Below are 17,267 nucleotides of genomic sequence, written 5' to 3' on the forward strand. Positions count from 1 at the left end.
CACTAATCACTCGCAGCCAACCAGAAAAGGGCTCTTTATCCTCTCTCTGTACCTCCTGCCAGTCAGCTAATCTTCTATCCATGCTAGTATCTGTCCTGGAATACCACGGGCTCTTACTTTCTTCAGCAGCCTCATGAGCAGCACCTTGTCAGAGGCTTTCTGAAAATCCAAGTCAACATTTTGTCTATTCTGGCTGTTAGTTCCTCAAACAGATTTGTCAGGCAAGATTTTCGCTTAAGGAAACTATGCAACCTTTGGCCTATTTTATCATGTGTCCCAAAGTACTCCGAATCCTCATTCTTAATAATGGACTCTAACATCTTGCCTACCACTGAAGTCAGGCTAACTGGCCTATAATTTCCAGTCTTTTGCCTCACTCCCTTCTCAAATGGTGGTGCAACACTTGCATTTTTCCAGTCATCCAGAACCATTCCAGCATTGAGTGATTCTTGAAATATCACTACTAATGCCTCCACAATCTCTTCAAGCTACCTCTGTCAGAACCCTGGGATGTAGTCCATCTGGTCCAGACCTTTCAGTTTCCCAAGCACCTTCTCCTTAGTAATAGTGACTGCACTCACTTCTGCCCCCGACTCTCGAGTTTCTGGCACACTGCTGTCATTTTCCACAATGACGACTGATGTAAATAAAGTATTCATTCAGTTTGTCCGCTATTTCTTTGTTCCCCATTACCATCTCCTCAATATCATTTACCTGTGATCTGATGTTCATCATTACCTCAGTTTTACTCGATATGTATCTGAACAAAAATTGTTATTCTCTTTTACATCATTGGCTAGTTTACCTTCATATTTCATCTTTTCGCCCATTGCATTTTAGCTGCCTTCTGTTGAACTTTGAAAGCTTTCCACTATTTTTGCTAACTTGTACACACTCCCTTTTGCTTTTATGCTGTCTTTGACTTCCTTTGTCAGCCACCATTGCCTCATCCTCCCTTTACAATCCTTATTCTTCGAGATGAACTAAACCTTCTGAATTACTCCAGTAGCTCCAGCTATTGCTGCACTATTATTATCCCTAGTACTGTCCCCTTTCTCATGTTTCTGCAGTTACCAACCATAATACCAATATATCCTATTTTAGATTCCCTCCCTCTCAGACTGCAGGATGAGTTCTATCATACTGTGATCACTTCCCCTTAAGGGTTCCTTTACCATAAGCTCCTTCAATAGAGCAGTGCCTCACAGCTCCAGTCCTATCCTGACCTCCAGTGTTATCATTGTGGGGTTTGCACAACGTTGTGACCGTGTGGGCTTCTGCCAGGTTCTCTGGTTTCCTCCCATATCCTAAGGACATGGGAATGAGTAGGTTACTTGCCCATGGTAAATTAGCCTTGGACAGCAGTTTGGTAGATTTTGAGGGAAGTGGATGGGGATTTGGGGACGATAAAAATGGGATTAGTGATGAGTGAAAATGGGTAGTTAATGGCTGGAATGGACTCAGTGGGCCGAAGGGTCTGTTTCCATGCAACAGAAGTCTATGACTCAAAGATTCAGTACCTTATAAAGAAACTTTGCCTCATCTTCACCTTGTGACTGCCTCTATATCCAGTGACTATACTCCCTATTTCAAGGCTTCCCCTCTAAGATAGATCTGTCTTGGCAAGCTGCTTGAGAACTTCGTACACTTCAGTGAGATCACATTTTCATTTTTCTAAACCCCATTTGTTCATTCTAGTTATACTTAGACAAAACCAGCACCCCAGGAATCAGTACCGTGAATTTTTGTGCACTGCCTCCCAAACAAGTATATCCTTCCTTTATTAAGGAACCCAGACCTGCACACGGTTTCACAAGGGGTGGTAAAGTTGCATCAAGACTTCTTTACACTTATACTTATAACTATAATTGTATGTTCCACCAGAAGATGTAACATCACATTTTTATTTCGGTGGACAATTTCACTCACATCTCCCTGTATACCAGCATTTAATAGCGTCACAGTATTTAGATAATAGGCTGAAGCGAGTTAGCAGTGGACCCAGATGACCTGCCAGCTGACGATAAACCACAAAGAGGCATCTTCTAGACATCTGTGCCTGTGCAATGCAAGATGGATGTCAGGAGCATGTTGAATGTCAGGTGATTCAATTCTCTTTTCCAAAAGACATACCAAGTCTAAGAGAGTTCCACAAATTGTTGAACTCTCTTGGTCAGTGATGCCCCTCAGATTTGCAATAGCCAGCAGAATCAGAAACTGGTTTAATATCACTGGCATATGTTGTGAAATTTGCTGTTTTGCAGCAGTACAATGGGATACACTATCAATTACAATCATAAAAATAAATATATATTCCTCCTTGATGGTAGCAATGAGAAGAGGGCAGGTCCTGGATGATGTGGTCCTTCATGATGGAACTGCCAGAGTCTGCAACTCTCTGCAGCTTTTTCTGATCCTGTGCAGCGGCCCTTCTTCACCAAACATTGATGCAACTAGTTAGAGTCCTCTCCACAGTACATCGGCAGGAATTTGCTAGTCTTTGGTGACAAACCCAATCTCTTCAAAGTCCTAACAAATACAGTCGCTGTCGTGCCTCCTTTGGAACCGCATCAACATGTTGGGCCGAGGATAGATCTTCAGAAATGCTGACACCCAGTAACTTGAAATTGCTCACCCTTTCCACTGCCAATCCCTCGATGAGGACTGATGTGTGTTCCCTTGACTTCCTCTTCCTGAAGTTCACAAACAATTTTTTTAATCTTAATGGCGTTGAGTGCAAGATTGTTGTTGCAACAACTCTCAACAAGCTGATCTGTTTTACTCCTGTGCTCCTCCTCCTCACCATCTGAAATTCTGCCAACAGTAGTCGTGTCATTGGCAAATTTACTGATGGCGTTTGAGCTGTGCCTAGCCACACAGTCATGGGTGTAGGAAGTTCAGCAGTGGGCTAAGCACAGTCCCCTGAGGTGCACCAGTGTTGACTGTCAGCACGAAAGCGATGTTATTTCTGACTGTGCTCTCCTGATGAAAAAATCCAGGATCCAGTTGCAGAGGGAGGTACAGACGCCCATGATTTATTACTTTATATACTTTATTGTCGCCAAATAATTGATACTAGAGCGTACAATCATCACAGTGATATTTGATTCTGCGCTCCGCGCTCCCTGGAATACAAATCGATAGCAAATATTAAAAATTTAAATTATAAATCATAAATAGAAAATAGAAAAGGGAAAGTAAGGTAGTGCAAAAAAAAAACCGAGAGGCAGGTCCAGATATTTGGAGGGTACGGCCCAGATTCGGGTCAGGATCCGTTCAGCAGTCTTATCACAGTTGGAAAGAAGCCGTTCCCAAATCTGGCTGTAGGAACTTGTTGATTAGTACTGAGGGTATGATTGTGTTGAATACTGAACTGTAATCAATAAAAAGCAGCCTGATGTAGGTATTGCCATTGTTCAGGTGCTCCAAGTCAGAGTGGAGGGCCAGTGAGATTGCAACCGCTGTAGACTTATTGTGGCGACAGGCAAATTGGAGCAGGTCCAGGTCTTTGCTTAAACAGGAGTTGGTTCTGGCCATGACCAACTCTCAAAGCACATTCACCATAATAGAAGTGAGTGCAACTGGCATATAGTCACTGAGGCAGATCATCCTGCTCTTCTTGGGCACTGGTATGGTTGTTGCCCTTTTGTCACCAGATGCTGCTGACTTTACACAGGTGTAGTTTTATGGTGTCAAAATGGTTGTCATGATGCATCCGGTGTGGTAGTGTACTAGGTAGTGTTTGTCATTCTCACTTTCAGCTTCCACCGCTGGCTAGCAGTCTTGCCAGCGGGGTGAGCTGAACGTGTTCATAGCCTCTCCACTAGCAAGGCTCATGTGGTACGTTTTCGCTGGTGACGTACAGAAACTAAGCTCCTTTCAGACTCAGGCTGAATGACAGAGGATGGGAAGGAGGTCCGGCCCCTGCCCACGTAGCACACAGACCCACCGGTGTGTGGACACGCCCTGGTGCTTCTGAACCAGATCCCCAGCTATGGGTAAAAAGCCCCACTGCCTTGAGGGCAGCCTCAAGAGAGACGAAGGCTACGTGAGTAAACCCAGACAGCAAATCCGGAGCGGAGCCCCTAAGGCAGCTGGACGTCATTGAACATCCTTCGGCAGCTCCTGCAGCCAAGCTGGTGCCAAAGATATTGCTTCATAAGCTTTCCTTTGGACTACGCTGGTGAGGCTGAGAGGGGGATCTTGATGACTGGGTATCTTAGGATCTCCATACCTTGATGAAGTCAGAGGCAACTGTGATGTATTCATTCAGATTCGAAGATGAATTCCTGAATATTGTCCAGTCCACTGATTCAAAACATACTTTTGTGGTACTTTCCATTGGTACTGCGGTCCTCAATCTCTGCCTTTATGCTGGGGGTAGAAGTACAGAGTGTTAGCGTGTGGCCAAGTGGTTAAGGCGTTTGTCTAGTGATTTGAAGGTCGCTAGTTCGAGCCTTGGCTGAGGCAGCCTGTGTGTCCTCGAGCAAGGCACTTAATCACACGTTGCTCTGCGACGACACTGTTGCCAAGCTGTATGGGTCCTAATGCCCTTCCCTTGGACAACATCAGTGGTGTGGAGAGGGGAGACTGGCAGCATGGGCAACTGCTGGTTTTCCATACAACCTTGCCCAAGCCTACGCCCTGGAAACCTTCCAAGGCGCAAATCCATGGTCTCATGAGACTAACAGATGCCTATAAGAAGTACAGCTAGGTGATCAGACTTTCCAAAGTGCAGTGTGGGATGGCATGGTTAGCATTCTTGATGGTGTTGCCAATCTTCACTTAGAAGGCAGGTTTAGAAAATAATTTGTTTTATTTTCTTCTCTACCTCCATGTAAATATGCGTTTGACAATTAAATAACGCCAACTTTATTCTTAAAACTTAATCTTAAAGTTTATAGCTTTTTAAATTTTTATTTTGTTTTAGTCAAATACACTTGTAATCAGCGAATAACCTTTTGACAGTAGGAGCTGTTAGAAAGTTATAGGTGGTATCTTAGGTCCCCGTCCCACAGCCTAAATACTGTTCAGAACACACCATGAAGGGATGTGTCTACAGTTTTTAGTGAAGATGCAGACCTTGTGTGGGGCCCACTACAAGACACTGCAAATTATTTTCTCAATTTTTCTATTCTTCTTACCAAAGTAGATAATTTCCCATATTTCACATTACTCTCCTGTCTTCGTCTTGCTCATCATCTACCCTGTCTATCTTTCTTCCAAAACTTGTTATACTCTCCTCATAGCTTTCTATTCCACTTTGCTTTGAATTGAATGCACGCTTAAAAATATTACATTTCACTCCTACATCTCAATCATTAATACAGATTGTAAATAAATGAATCCCCCAGGACAGATCCCTAATGTACCTCATTAGTTACAGCTTGCCAGCTTGAAATGACCTATTTATCCCCTTTCATTGTCTCCCATTTGTTAACCAATCTTCCATCTGTTAATATATTGCCCTCATTCCCATGAGCCATATCTTGCATAATACTCTTTTAGGCGGTAACCTTACAGGGGCCTTTTTAAAAATCCAAATACGTTATGTACAGCAGCATTCCACCTGCTTTTAGAAAACCACTTTCCTCCCAGTACCTAAAAAATAAACAAATTAATATGCCTGAACGACTACTGCACTGTGGCTCTGACTTGTATCATAGAAACATAGAAAATAGGTGCAGGAGTAGGCCATTCGGCCCTTCGAGCCTGCACCGCCATTCAGTATGATCATGGCTGATCATCCAACTCAGAACCCTGTACCAGCTTTCCCCCCATACCCCCTGATCCCTTTAGCCACAAGGGCCATATCTAACTTCCTCTTAAATATAGCCAATGAACTAGCCTCAACTGTTTCCTGTGGCAGAGAATTCCACAGATTCACCACTCTCTGTGTGAAGAAGATTTTCCTAGTCTCGGTCCTAAAAGGCTTCCCCTTTATCCTCAAACTGTGACCCCTCATTCTGAACTTCCTCAACATTGGGAACAATCTTCCTGCATCTAGTCTGTCCAATCCCTTTGGGATTTTATACGTTTCAATAAGATCTCCCCTCAATCTTCTAAATTCCAACGAGTATAAGCCTAGTCGATCCAGTCTTTCATCATATGAAAGTCCTGCCATCCCAGGAATCAATCTGGTGAACCTTCTTTGTACTCCCTCTATGGCAAGAATGTCTTTCCTCAGATTAGGGGACCAAAACTGCACACAATACTCCAGGTGTGGTCTCACCAAGGCCTTGTACAACTGCAGTAGTACCTCCCTGCTCCTGTACTCGAATCCTCTTGCTATAAATGCTGGCATACCATTCGCCTTTTTCACCGCCTGCTGTACCTGCACGCCCACTTTCAATGACTGGTGTATAATGACACCCAGGTCTCGTTACACCTCCCCTTTTCCTAATCGGCCACCATTCAGATAATAATCTGTTTTCCTGTTTTTGCCACCAAAGTGGATAACCTCACATTTATCCTGAAGAGCTTCAGGAGGCTGGTCATTACACACATTTAACTGCACCTATGTTCCATCTGGGTAGCCTGCAATCTGAGGGCATGAACATTGATTTCTCTACCTTCTGGTGCTTTCTTGCTTTCCCCTTTCTCTCTATTTCCAGTTCTAATTCTGGCTCCCCTCTTACCCCTTCTCACCTCACCTATCACCTTCCTTTGGTGCACCTCCTCCTTCCCTCTCTCCCATGGCCCACTGTCCTATCCTATCAGATCCCTCCTTCTTCAGCCCTTTACTTCTTCTCACTTCATCCCCCCCCCACCCCCAGCTTCCGGCCTTCACCTATTACCATCCAGCTTGTAGTCCTTCCCCTCCCCCACCTTCTTATTCTGACTTCTTCCCCCTTTCTTTCCAGTCCTGATGAAGGTTCTCGGCCCAAAATCTTGTCACTTTATTCCTTCCCATAGATGCTGCCTGACATTTGTGTCCTAACAAAAAGTAGTGGATACAGCCCGGTTCATCACGGGTAAAGCCCTCCCCACCTTTGAGCACATCTCCATGGAGCACCGTTGCAGGAAAGCAGCATCCATCACCAAGGACTCCCATCATCCAGGTCAAGCCTTCTTCTCGCTGCTGCCATTCAGAAGATGGCACGGAAGTCTCATGATCCACACCACCCAGTTCAGGAATACTTATTACCCCTCAGCCTTCAGGTTGTTGGGCTAGAGGGGATAATTTCACTCACCCCATCACTGAACCATTTCCACAAACTATGGACTCACTTTTAAGGACTTTGCATCTTATGTTCTCAATATTTGTTGTATATTTATTTATTATTTCTTTTGTATTTGCACAATTTGTTGTCTTTTGCACATTGGTTGTTTGTCCATCCTGTTGGGTGCGGTTTTTCATTGATTCTACTGTGTTTTTTGACTTTACTGTGTATGCCTGCAGGAAAATGAATTTCAGCATTGCATATGGTGACACATATGTACTTAAATAATGAATTCACTTTGAATTTTGAACTGCTGAGTTCCTCCAGAACTTCATGTGTGTTACTTCGCATTTTCAGCATCTGCAGAAACTGTTGTGTTCTTTCCTTTCCTAGATGGTGGTTTACGGACATAATATGAATAAATTGGCTATCATGTTTGCCTACATTAAACAGTAAATGGATTTTAAAGTGCTTTGGGATCTTAAGGGCAATAAAGCTGTTTTATAAATATAGCAACAGACACAATACACTGAGGAACTCAACAGGTCAGGCAGCATCTATGGAAATGAATAAACAGTCGAAATTTTGACCAGGTCTCGGCCTGAAATTTCACCTGTTTATTCATCTCCATAGGTGCTGCCTGACTTGCTGAATTCATCCAGCATTGTGTTCAAAAAAAAGATCAAAAGTAAGTTTATTATCAAACTAGACATATGTCACCATGTGCAATCCTGAGATTCATTTTCTGGCAGGCATACTCAATAAATCTATAGAATAATAACCATTACAGAATCAATCAAAGGCCGCGCCAACTCAGCTGTTCCACCAGTGTGCAAAGGACAACAAACTGTCCAGATAAAAAAGGAATATTAATAAAAAGTTAATAAACAGTAAATATCAAGGACATGGGATGAAGAATCCTTGAAAGTGAGTCCATTGGCTGCAGGAACATGGGGCAAGTGAAGTTGAGTGAAGTTATCCCCTTTGTTTCAAAAGCCTGATGGTTGAGGGGCAATAACTGTTCCTGAACCTGGTGGTGGGAGTCCTGAGGCCCCTGTACCTTCTTCCTGATGACAGCAGTGAGAAGAGAGCATGTCCTGGGTTTTGGGGATCCCTTTTGATGGATGCTGCATTCCTACAACCGCGTTTCATGTGGATGTGCTCAATAGTGGGGAGGGCTTTACCCACTTTACTCATGATGGACTGGGTCGTATTCACCACTTTTTGTAGAATTTTCCATTCAAAGGCATTGATGTTTTCATACCAGGCTATGATGCAGCCAGTCAATACACTCTCCATTACAGATCTATAGAAGTTTATCAAAGTTTTAGTCATCACACAAACTCCTAAAGAAGTTCTTCGCGAACACCTAAGGAAGTAGAGGTGCTGCCATGCTTTCTTCATAATTACACTTATGTGCTGGGCCCAGGACATGATAACTCTGAGGAACTTAAAGTTGCTGACCCTCTTCACCTCTGAACCTTAGATGAGGACTATCTCATGGACTTCTGGTTTCTTTCTCCTGAAGTCAATAATTAGCACCTTGGTCATTAAGAGGTTGTTACGGCACCACTCTGCCAGATTTTCAGTCTCCCTTCTACACGATGATTCATCACCTCCTTTGATTCAGACTACAACAGTGGTATTGTCAGCAAACTTGAATGTAGCATTGGAGTGGTGCTTAGCCACACAGTCATTAAGTGTAGAGCGGGTAGAGCAGAGGCCTAAGCCCACAGCCTTGTGGTGTACCTGCGCTGATGGAGATTGTGGAGGAGATGCTGTTGCCAGCCTGAACTGACTGGGGTATGGAAGTGAGGAAATCAAGGTCTCAATTGCACAAAGATGTATTGAGGCCAAGGTCCAGGAGCATATTGATTTGATTTCCAGCATTCAAAGAATTTCTTGTATCTAAATACATGTTTTTCCCCTTTGCACATAGTTTACAATAATTGGAAATGGAAGTGTTAATGATTCCAAAACAATTATTGAGCAGGTAACAGTATTTAACATATTGCATTGATCTTCTTAAACAGAACTTGAATACTGCCAAGGTTTGTAGTTATAGTTGTATTCTTAACAGTGAATGCATGTTAACTCCCATTGGCTGCTTCAGGAGTCATTACTTTTGGTTTAATGTTACTTACCCTGAGAGTGAACAGAGATCTCTGTGTTTAAATGAATTTCAAACCTATTCACTCTATTTGATCACAGATGTCACTTTGACTAGTCGTCTCCTGTTTAAAGGATTAAAGGATTGGTTTGAAGGCAGCAGAATCTGAACATAATTTCATTTGGAAGTTTTGAAGAAATAAAAACTTTCAGAGTAGATTTTCAGTTTGCCATCTGGCTGTAAAGTCGACACTGCAGATCAGTTGCAAGTTCGAGAAATCTGATTTTCATTTCCATTGAAATGGTGCTCAGCTATTGTAGACAAAGCATTTGCTGATGAGTGAATGGGCACAATTCCATTACAATTTTTGTTGAATTTTTGTGCCATCTGCTTTAATTTTATTTGAAATTCAGCAATAAATTATATTTTAAAGGAGAAAAGGTCAAAGTTCAACACAATCCCTTGTCCCTTCTCAGTAGACGTTAAATTGTCCACTTAACACAATTAGATAAATAGCAGATAAAAATGTAGAAACTAACGTAGTTGTATGTGGATCTTAGCCTTTGTAATTATTTATTTCAATGACAAATATAATTTGAACAGAAAAGCTCCAAAAAAAATAGGAGCAGCATTAGGCCATCTGGTCCTTTGAGACTGTTCTGTCGTTCATCAAGAGCACAGAATGAATTAAAAACAAAATAATCCTTATATATGATTTGACAGCTTTGACATGTGCAGCCTCCCAGATCCAGCATGATAGAGAATGTAATATAGATTTTCTCAGCCACAAAGTAAATTTAAGAAGAATCAGCATCTACAACTTTTAAGTGAAGCAGCCGTACACAGCAACCAGCATTCCAACTCCCACACACATTGCAGACTCCGCAGGTAACACAGGGACTCACAATTTATCTGACACTAATCAAAAAGATAGCTAGCTGTGGATCAATTAGTGCCAAAGTAGGTACTTCCCATGCTTGCAGTGCATGGGAACAACAAGCAGATACAAATGAAATGACCACCACACATGAGATATATGCGAAAGCTTGTTTGAATCTTTACTTATTCCTCTTTAGCCTCTAATCCAAAAGTTTTGATGCTGGCAGTGAAATTTTCTGTGGAAATAATCTATGCTTACATATTGAGAACTAGTAGGTACATTAACCAGAGAAGAAAATTCAAGTCACAATTTCCAAACAATCCAGATAAATAAAAACATCAAATGGACAGGTGACTCCTCGACCATCAACTTAGAAATTGGTTATGAAAGATCAAATTCATCACAGTTGTAACTGACTTCAATGAACATGAAATGGATGTCATACTCCAAAATGCATAGGGCACAACCCAAACATAGTTGAACATAGTTCTACTGAATTGCCACAAATAACATGATATTTGTTCTAATTATTTTATGGCAGAGTTTAAGTTTCATGCAAGTCTCTATCGATAATATTTCATCTAATCTGATGAGAATATTCTCCCTCCTCCATCTTCTTTGTAGCATAAAACTAACTTGTCTTTTCCAGATTTCATGAAGGGCTTTCAAGCTAAGTAAATTTTGTTTATCTTTCCACAGTTGCTGCTGCGAATTTCCAGCGTTTTTTCTTTTTCTTTCAGATTTCCATAATCTGCATGGTTTTAAAAAGATCAGCAATACTCCTTTGCTTTTTGCTTATAATATTAAACTAACTTTGCTTTAAATGCATCTTCTCCACTTGCCTCTGCAACTCCACTTGGTTAAAGAGCTTTTTCTTAACTTCTCTTTAAATATATTTGAGCATCTTATAATTAGTTCTGGACTTTCCTCCAATGGAAGTATCTTCTCCATGTCTACAGCATCAAATTACCATAATATTAAAGAGTTTCCATCATTTTCAGTGTACTGTTTTTTAAAGTAAGAAGCCCCAACCTGTCCAATTTCTTAATTTTGATGTATTATAATTTTTGTGCACCTGCGACAGTCTCTCTATAGATCTTCTGTGTGGTTTGAAGAGGATAGTCAAGATTTTTCCTGGATTCTTAGTGTTCAGTTCAATTATTTTAGTACATCAGTACAGATGTCAATGAATTTGATCGAAAAGAAGGTTCCTTTTTCACATTATTTATTTCTTTATTTTTATTGTCATCTATGGCAATTTATTACTGCTGCCACAAAACAACAATTTCATGATTTGCATTGGTGACAGTAAACTTGATTCGGATTCTGAAATCAGGCAAAATGCTATGTTATAACTCTGTTCTAATAATGGGCACAGCCATTTTACTGCTCTCATTGCTGCTTTTCTCCATCAGTTATGGATTGCTGAATCTTTGCAGTCTTAGGTAAATCTAATTGGTCCTCCTTTGATCCAAATAAAAAAATCTCCTGTTCAGCAAATTAGTTCTGGCTCCACTCAGCAAAGTAATGCACTCCGTGTTTAATCAACAGGCAGTGCACACGAGGTTCTCAATAGTGCTTCTATTTTCCTCAACATTCCATCCCCCAAAGGGAGTCTATGAGGTCTACACAGAGGTCCTTTACAGACCCAATTAAAATAGGTGCGGATGGGGTTCATACCAGTACAAGTTACCTTTCCTCAGACAGAACAGGAGTCTGGAAGGATGAGGCCAAAATAATTTCAAATATCTTGGCTTTATTACAGCAGGGCCCTAATATCTGATATTGATTGGACTGTTAGCAATGAAATCACAAAACCACCCAAATGCACTGAATCAAGAGGTCACGGACTGTAAGGAAAGGATGGTTTAATTGACACCTGATTTACATGTGATTTAGTGTAGTTATTTCATTATTAACAACTATAACACAGACATTTTTCATGCTGCATTTTTGAACTTGAAATATCTTATCAATTCATGGTGTTAAGTTTGGAGGCAAGGATTTTAAAGAATAAACAACATAATATTGAGTAACATTTAGGAATCAGAGATTGCTTTATGCAGAACTTCAAAAACTTTAAATAGACATTGTGGTAAACCTAGAAATTCAGTCATGGAGCCCTCTGGTAAGTTTTCAATGTGGAAAATGCATAATTTCATCACTATCTCTGCTTGCCTGGAAACACCTGATCCCATATAATGTCAGGAGCAGAATTGCGCTGACTCTTTCAATCTAGGGATACTGGGCGTAGTAGGCCATATCTCAAGAACAGAAGAGCATAATAAGGTTATTCTGCCTAAACTTCATCTATAAAGCAAAGCATTTTGTCACCCTTAAGGAGCACCAACAATTATAGAGGCCTAATGTGGACCATGGCATTATACGTAAAGCACTGATCAGTGCCAAAGATTAAGCAATCAAATTCAACTAGTAAACACAAGAGATCTGGGGAATGTTGAGCAACACACACACACACAAAAGGTACAGCAAGTCAGGCAGCGCCTACAGAGGGGGGAAAACAGGTGACGTTTTGGGCCGAGACCCTCTATCAGGTCTGGAAAGGAAGAGGGAACAAGCCAGAATTACGTGGTTGAGGGAGGAGGAGGAGTAGGAGTACAAGCTTGTTCACTCACCCGTCCCAAATTATCTCCCTCCTGTCATTATCTCTGCAAGCCTGCCCCCATACTGCTTCCCTCACCACCATTCAGGGCCCCAAACAGTTCTTCCAGGTGAGGCAGCACTTCACCTGTGATTCTGTTGGGGTCACCTATTGTATCCAATGCTCCTGATACAGTCTCCTCCACATCAGTGGGACCTGACGCATGTCGGGGAACCGATTTGTTGGGCAGTGTTGCCCTGTCCACTGCAAAAGGCAAAATCTCCTGGTGCCACCCATTTCAATATGACCCCATTCACATTCTGACATGTCCGTCCATGGCCTGCTCTACTGCCATGATGAGGCCACACACAGTTTGGGGCAGCATCGGCTCATATTCTGTCTGGATAGTCTCCAAACTAATAGCACATACATCAGTTTCTCCAACTCCTGGTAATTTCTCACCAATCTCTCCTTTCCTCATTTTTAATTCCCCCCCCCGCCTTTCTCTTCTCCTCACCTGCCCATTCTGGTTCCCCTCATTCACTCCTTTCTTCCACTGTCCTCTCCTATCAGATTCCTTTTTCTTCAGCCCTTTATCTCTTCTACCTATCACTCCCAGCTTCTTACTTTATTCTTACCCCCACATATCTACCTTCCCCTTCACCTCATTTCACCAATCACCTGCCAGCTCGTACTCCTGCCCCTCCCTCCAATTCCTTATTTTGGCTTCTGCCTCCTTCTCTGCCCAATGAAGTAGTGGAAGCTACCTCAGTAAATATATTTAAGACAAGGCTGGATAGATTTTTGCATAGTAGGGGAATTAAGGGTTATGGGGAAAAGGCAGGTAGATGGAGATGAGTCCATGGTTAGATCAGCCACGATCATATTGAATGGCAGAGCAGGCAACATGAGCCAGATGGCCTACCCCTGCTCCAATTTCTTATGTTCCTTTCCAGTCCTGATGAAGAGCGTGGGCCCATAACATTGACTGTTCATTCCCCTTCATGAATTCAACTACTGAATACATTCTACAATGACATCAAAGCTTAGATTTGTTTTTCTCTTTCTAACACTTATTCTGAAAAGGACAATCAAGCTTGATTTTTTTTTAGGCTTATCGTTAAACACAGACTGTGACCACTGTTGTCATCACAGGACTTTTGTAACTTTTGAAAGGAAAATTTGGATTTGCCATTCATACAGCAGAACTCTTAATAATCTTAAATCTGTCTAATCTAATCTTTTCCTGAAAGTTAGATCTGACATTAAGAACAGAGATAAACTGGTGCAAGGGTACATCATACATTTAATTTAATACAGAAGGATACTTGATGTGAGTTCCTTTCCTGTGTTCTGAGATTTTATATTTTATTTTACTTTTGAGATACAGTGTGGAATAGGCCCTTCTGACACTTTGAGCTGCGCTGCCCAGCAACCCCCGATTTAATCCTAGCCTAATCACAGGGCAATTTACAACGAGCAATTAAACTACTAACTGGTATATCTTTGGACTGTGGGAGGAAACCAGAGCACCCTAAATAACCTATGCTGTCAAGGGGAGAATGTACAAACTCCTTACAGGCTACAACGGGAATTGAACCTGGGTGGCCAGTATGGTAAAGCACTGTGCTAACCACAATGCTACCATTACTTTCATCAGAATACTCAGTATGTAGTTCCTCCAGAAACCCATGATATTATGTGACAAGTGTAAAATGAAAAAGATTTCTGTGATCAATTGTTCATGCAGATTCTGCACACGAGCAATCATTCCAATATCACACAAATTCAGGTTCTTATCAAAGGTGTTTACAAATTATTTATAGATGTTGCCACACAAAAAGAAATTCACGGCATATAAATCTGGAGACGAAATGCTAATTATATTTGAAATTTAGAAATGATTACTTACGCTTGGCAAATCCATCCCCCGGGTAGATATATCTATTAAAAACATCCATAATATAGACTCTGTTGTCATCCATAAAATCTCTTTCGTGTCCATTTCCCTAAGAATTAAAAAAAAACAATTATTATTTTAACTAATGTTTTTCACTGGACTCCTAAAAATAACAGAGTATTTTATATGCCAGCATAATATTGAAGTACCTCTAAGACAGCAACACTCTTGATTACATTGTATCTGTTCAGATTTGAACGACGTTTCAAAATAATCAAGGAGTTTCACTATACTCCTTCATGAATATCTGAGCATTATGTTTTACAATTCTGTTGGACATCCAAGCGTTACCTCTAATTATATGATTATGTCTGTAATATCTTTATTTAAAATGTAAGCTAATAATATAAAATGGTATCTGCATGCAACGGTCATTTAATATTAAGGGACAATCACAGCAGCCTAAAACTTTAATAGCCTGACACTTTAAAAGCTAAATGGGCAAGTGCCAAATTCCCCTGACCTCAGGAGCGAGACAACAAGGGACCTTAGCAACTTAACCACCTCTCTGAACCATTGAAAATCAACAGGATGGAGCGTATGGATGGTGGACAGGGGTCCGACACCCTGATGTTCAGATAAAGATAAGAAGGGGACTCTTGCAATATTGAGGTGGGTTGGGATGGGGAAATTCTGTGTAGCTGGAGCCAAAGCTTTCCTTCCGTGCCCGAAGCAACACTGAACTTCCTGGCTACACAAAGGAAAAAAAATTAAAAATGTAAAATAAAAACCTGTTGGTTTCTCTTGGCCCCGGCTCCTGCTCCCATTAGCAGTGCAGACTCAATGGACTGAATGGCCTAACTCTGCACCTGTATCTAACGGTCTTAATCGGATGGGAAAGTCACAAAAGATTCTTTGCTCAGCCCACATATTAAGTTAGCAGTCAAGCCTAAATGATATTATAAGTGCCCATCTGAACGTTTAATTAGCAGATCTGCCATTTCCCTCAGAAAAACAAAGCGAGCATTCCAGAATATTGGAGCAAAGACTACACTAAATCGTCTGTTTGAAATTAACAAACCATCCAATTTCCATCACTAAAATTCAAAATCCAACTTTTATCCTCAGTTAATGAGGCAGCGAAGAATTCCATCATGAATAATATCAATATTTGCCAACTTGATTTAATGGAGCATTATTAACACTACATGCAGTGCATCATGGGTAAAATGTTGCAGAAAAGCAGAATCCATTACTGTATCAGGAACCCCACCACCCAGGCCATGCTCTCTTCTCACAGCTGCCATCAGGAAGAAGGTACAGTAGTCCCAGGAATCATACCACCAGGTTCAAGAACAGTAATTATCCCTCAACCATCCGGCTTTTGAACCAAAGGGGATAACTTCACTCGCTCGGTCATTGGAATGTTCCCACAACCTATGGACTCTTCATTTCATGTTCTTGATATTTATCACCTATTTATTTATTATTATTATTTCTTTTTTTGTATTTACAGTTTGTTGTCTTTTGCATACTGGTAAATGCCCAAGTTGGCGTGGCCTTTTGTTTATTCTATTATGGATTTGTTGAGTATACATGCAAGAAAATGAATCTCAGAGTTACATATGATGACACTGATAATAAATTTACTCTGAACTTTGAATCACAACACATTTCACAGAAGCAGGTTTGCAACAGCTTGCTCGAGGGTTCATCATGAAGTTATTAAAACAATTCCCGAGTATGAAGGTTGTGATGGAAGGGATAAAAGCTGAAGGAGGAAGAAAAGGAATGTTCCAATGTCAGAATTAAAGAGAATTAGTGAAGGAGCTTATAGACTGTGGTATTGGAGGAGAGGAGAGGGATGGTAGATAGAATTGAGCAGGGAGATGCATATCCTCAGGCATGATGTGAATGTGAGATGTTGGGTGCAGGAAGGGACAGTGGTGGCAGATTAGTCGTCGTGAAAACAACAAAACAGGTAAACTCAGAGCCGAGAAAGGCATGAATCAGTATCTCAGCCGAAGTGGGGCCAGACTACCCGGAACAATGAATGTGAATGCTCATCAGCCAATGAGCATATTCATGGTAGGTCACAAGGTTCTCAGGCAATAAAGGCTGACATTAGATATGGCACAAGACAGCTGAGGCAGTAGATGATCAGCCATGATCTTACTAAAAAGGCTTGAGAGGCCTTGCTGCTTCCTGTTATGGCAGGAAGTAGCCATAAATGATATAATAGAGGTCTTATGGTGAGAGGGATATGGAGCCCAGGTTTAGACTTGCTTGAGGATTATTAGCTCTCATCTGTCTGCTGAATTCATATAGCAATCTGACGAGTAGTATAGTCTGTACACCATTACGTAAGAAAGCTACGTTATTTATGCTATAATAAACCCCTTTCATGAATTCTAATCCTGCTTGTGTTTACCACAACATAAAGTGCTGTGCAAAGGCAATCCAGAGTAGTCATCAATCACATCCCACTGGAGCAAAATCTGAAAAATGCCAGGACAAAAAGGGCACCTCTAGCACTTCCTGCATTTTATAATCTTCACTATTGAAGCTGAAGCCAGCTAAGCCCCTGTGTATTAATTTAAAACAAACTGGAA

General features: G+C 41.3%; 1 protein-coding gene across 2 annotated transcripts in view; it reads right to left on the reverse strand.

Moving 5' to 3' along the window:
* hdac11 (histone deacetylase 11) overlaps positions 1-17,267 on the reverse strand; it is a 118,931-nt gene that overhangs the window by 8,237 nt on the left and 93,427 nt on the right. For both annotated transcript variants that reach the window (XM_063068132.1, XM_063068131.1), the window contains one exon: positions 14,668-14,764. In XM_063068132.1, the coding sequence (XP_062924202.1) occupies positions 14,668-14,764 (97 nt within the window). The remainder of the gene's footprint in view (positions 1-14,667; positions 14,765-17,267) is intronic.

This window comes from Mobula hypostoma, chromosome 15 (genome assembly GCF_963921235.1).
Source record: "Mobula hypostoma chromosome 15, sMobHyp1.1, whole genome shotgun sequence".
NCBI lineage: Eukaryota > Metazoa > Chordata > Chondrichthyes > Myliobatiformes > Myliobatidae > Mobula > Mobula hypostoma.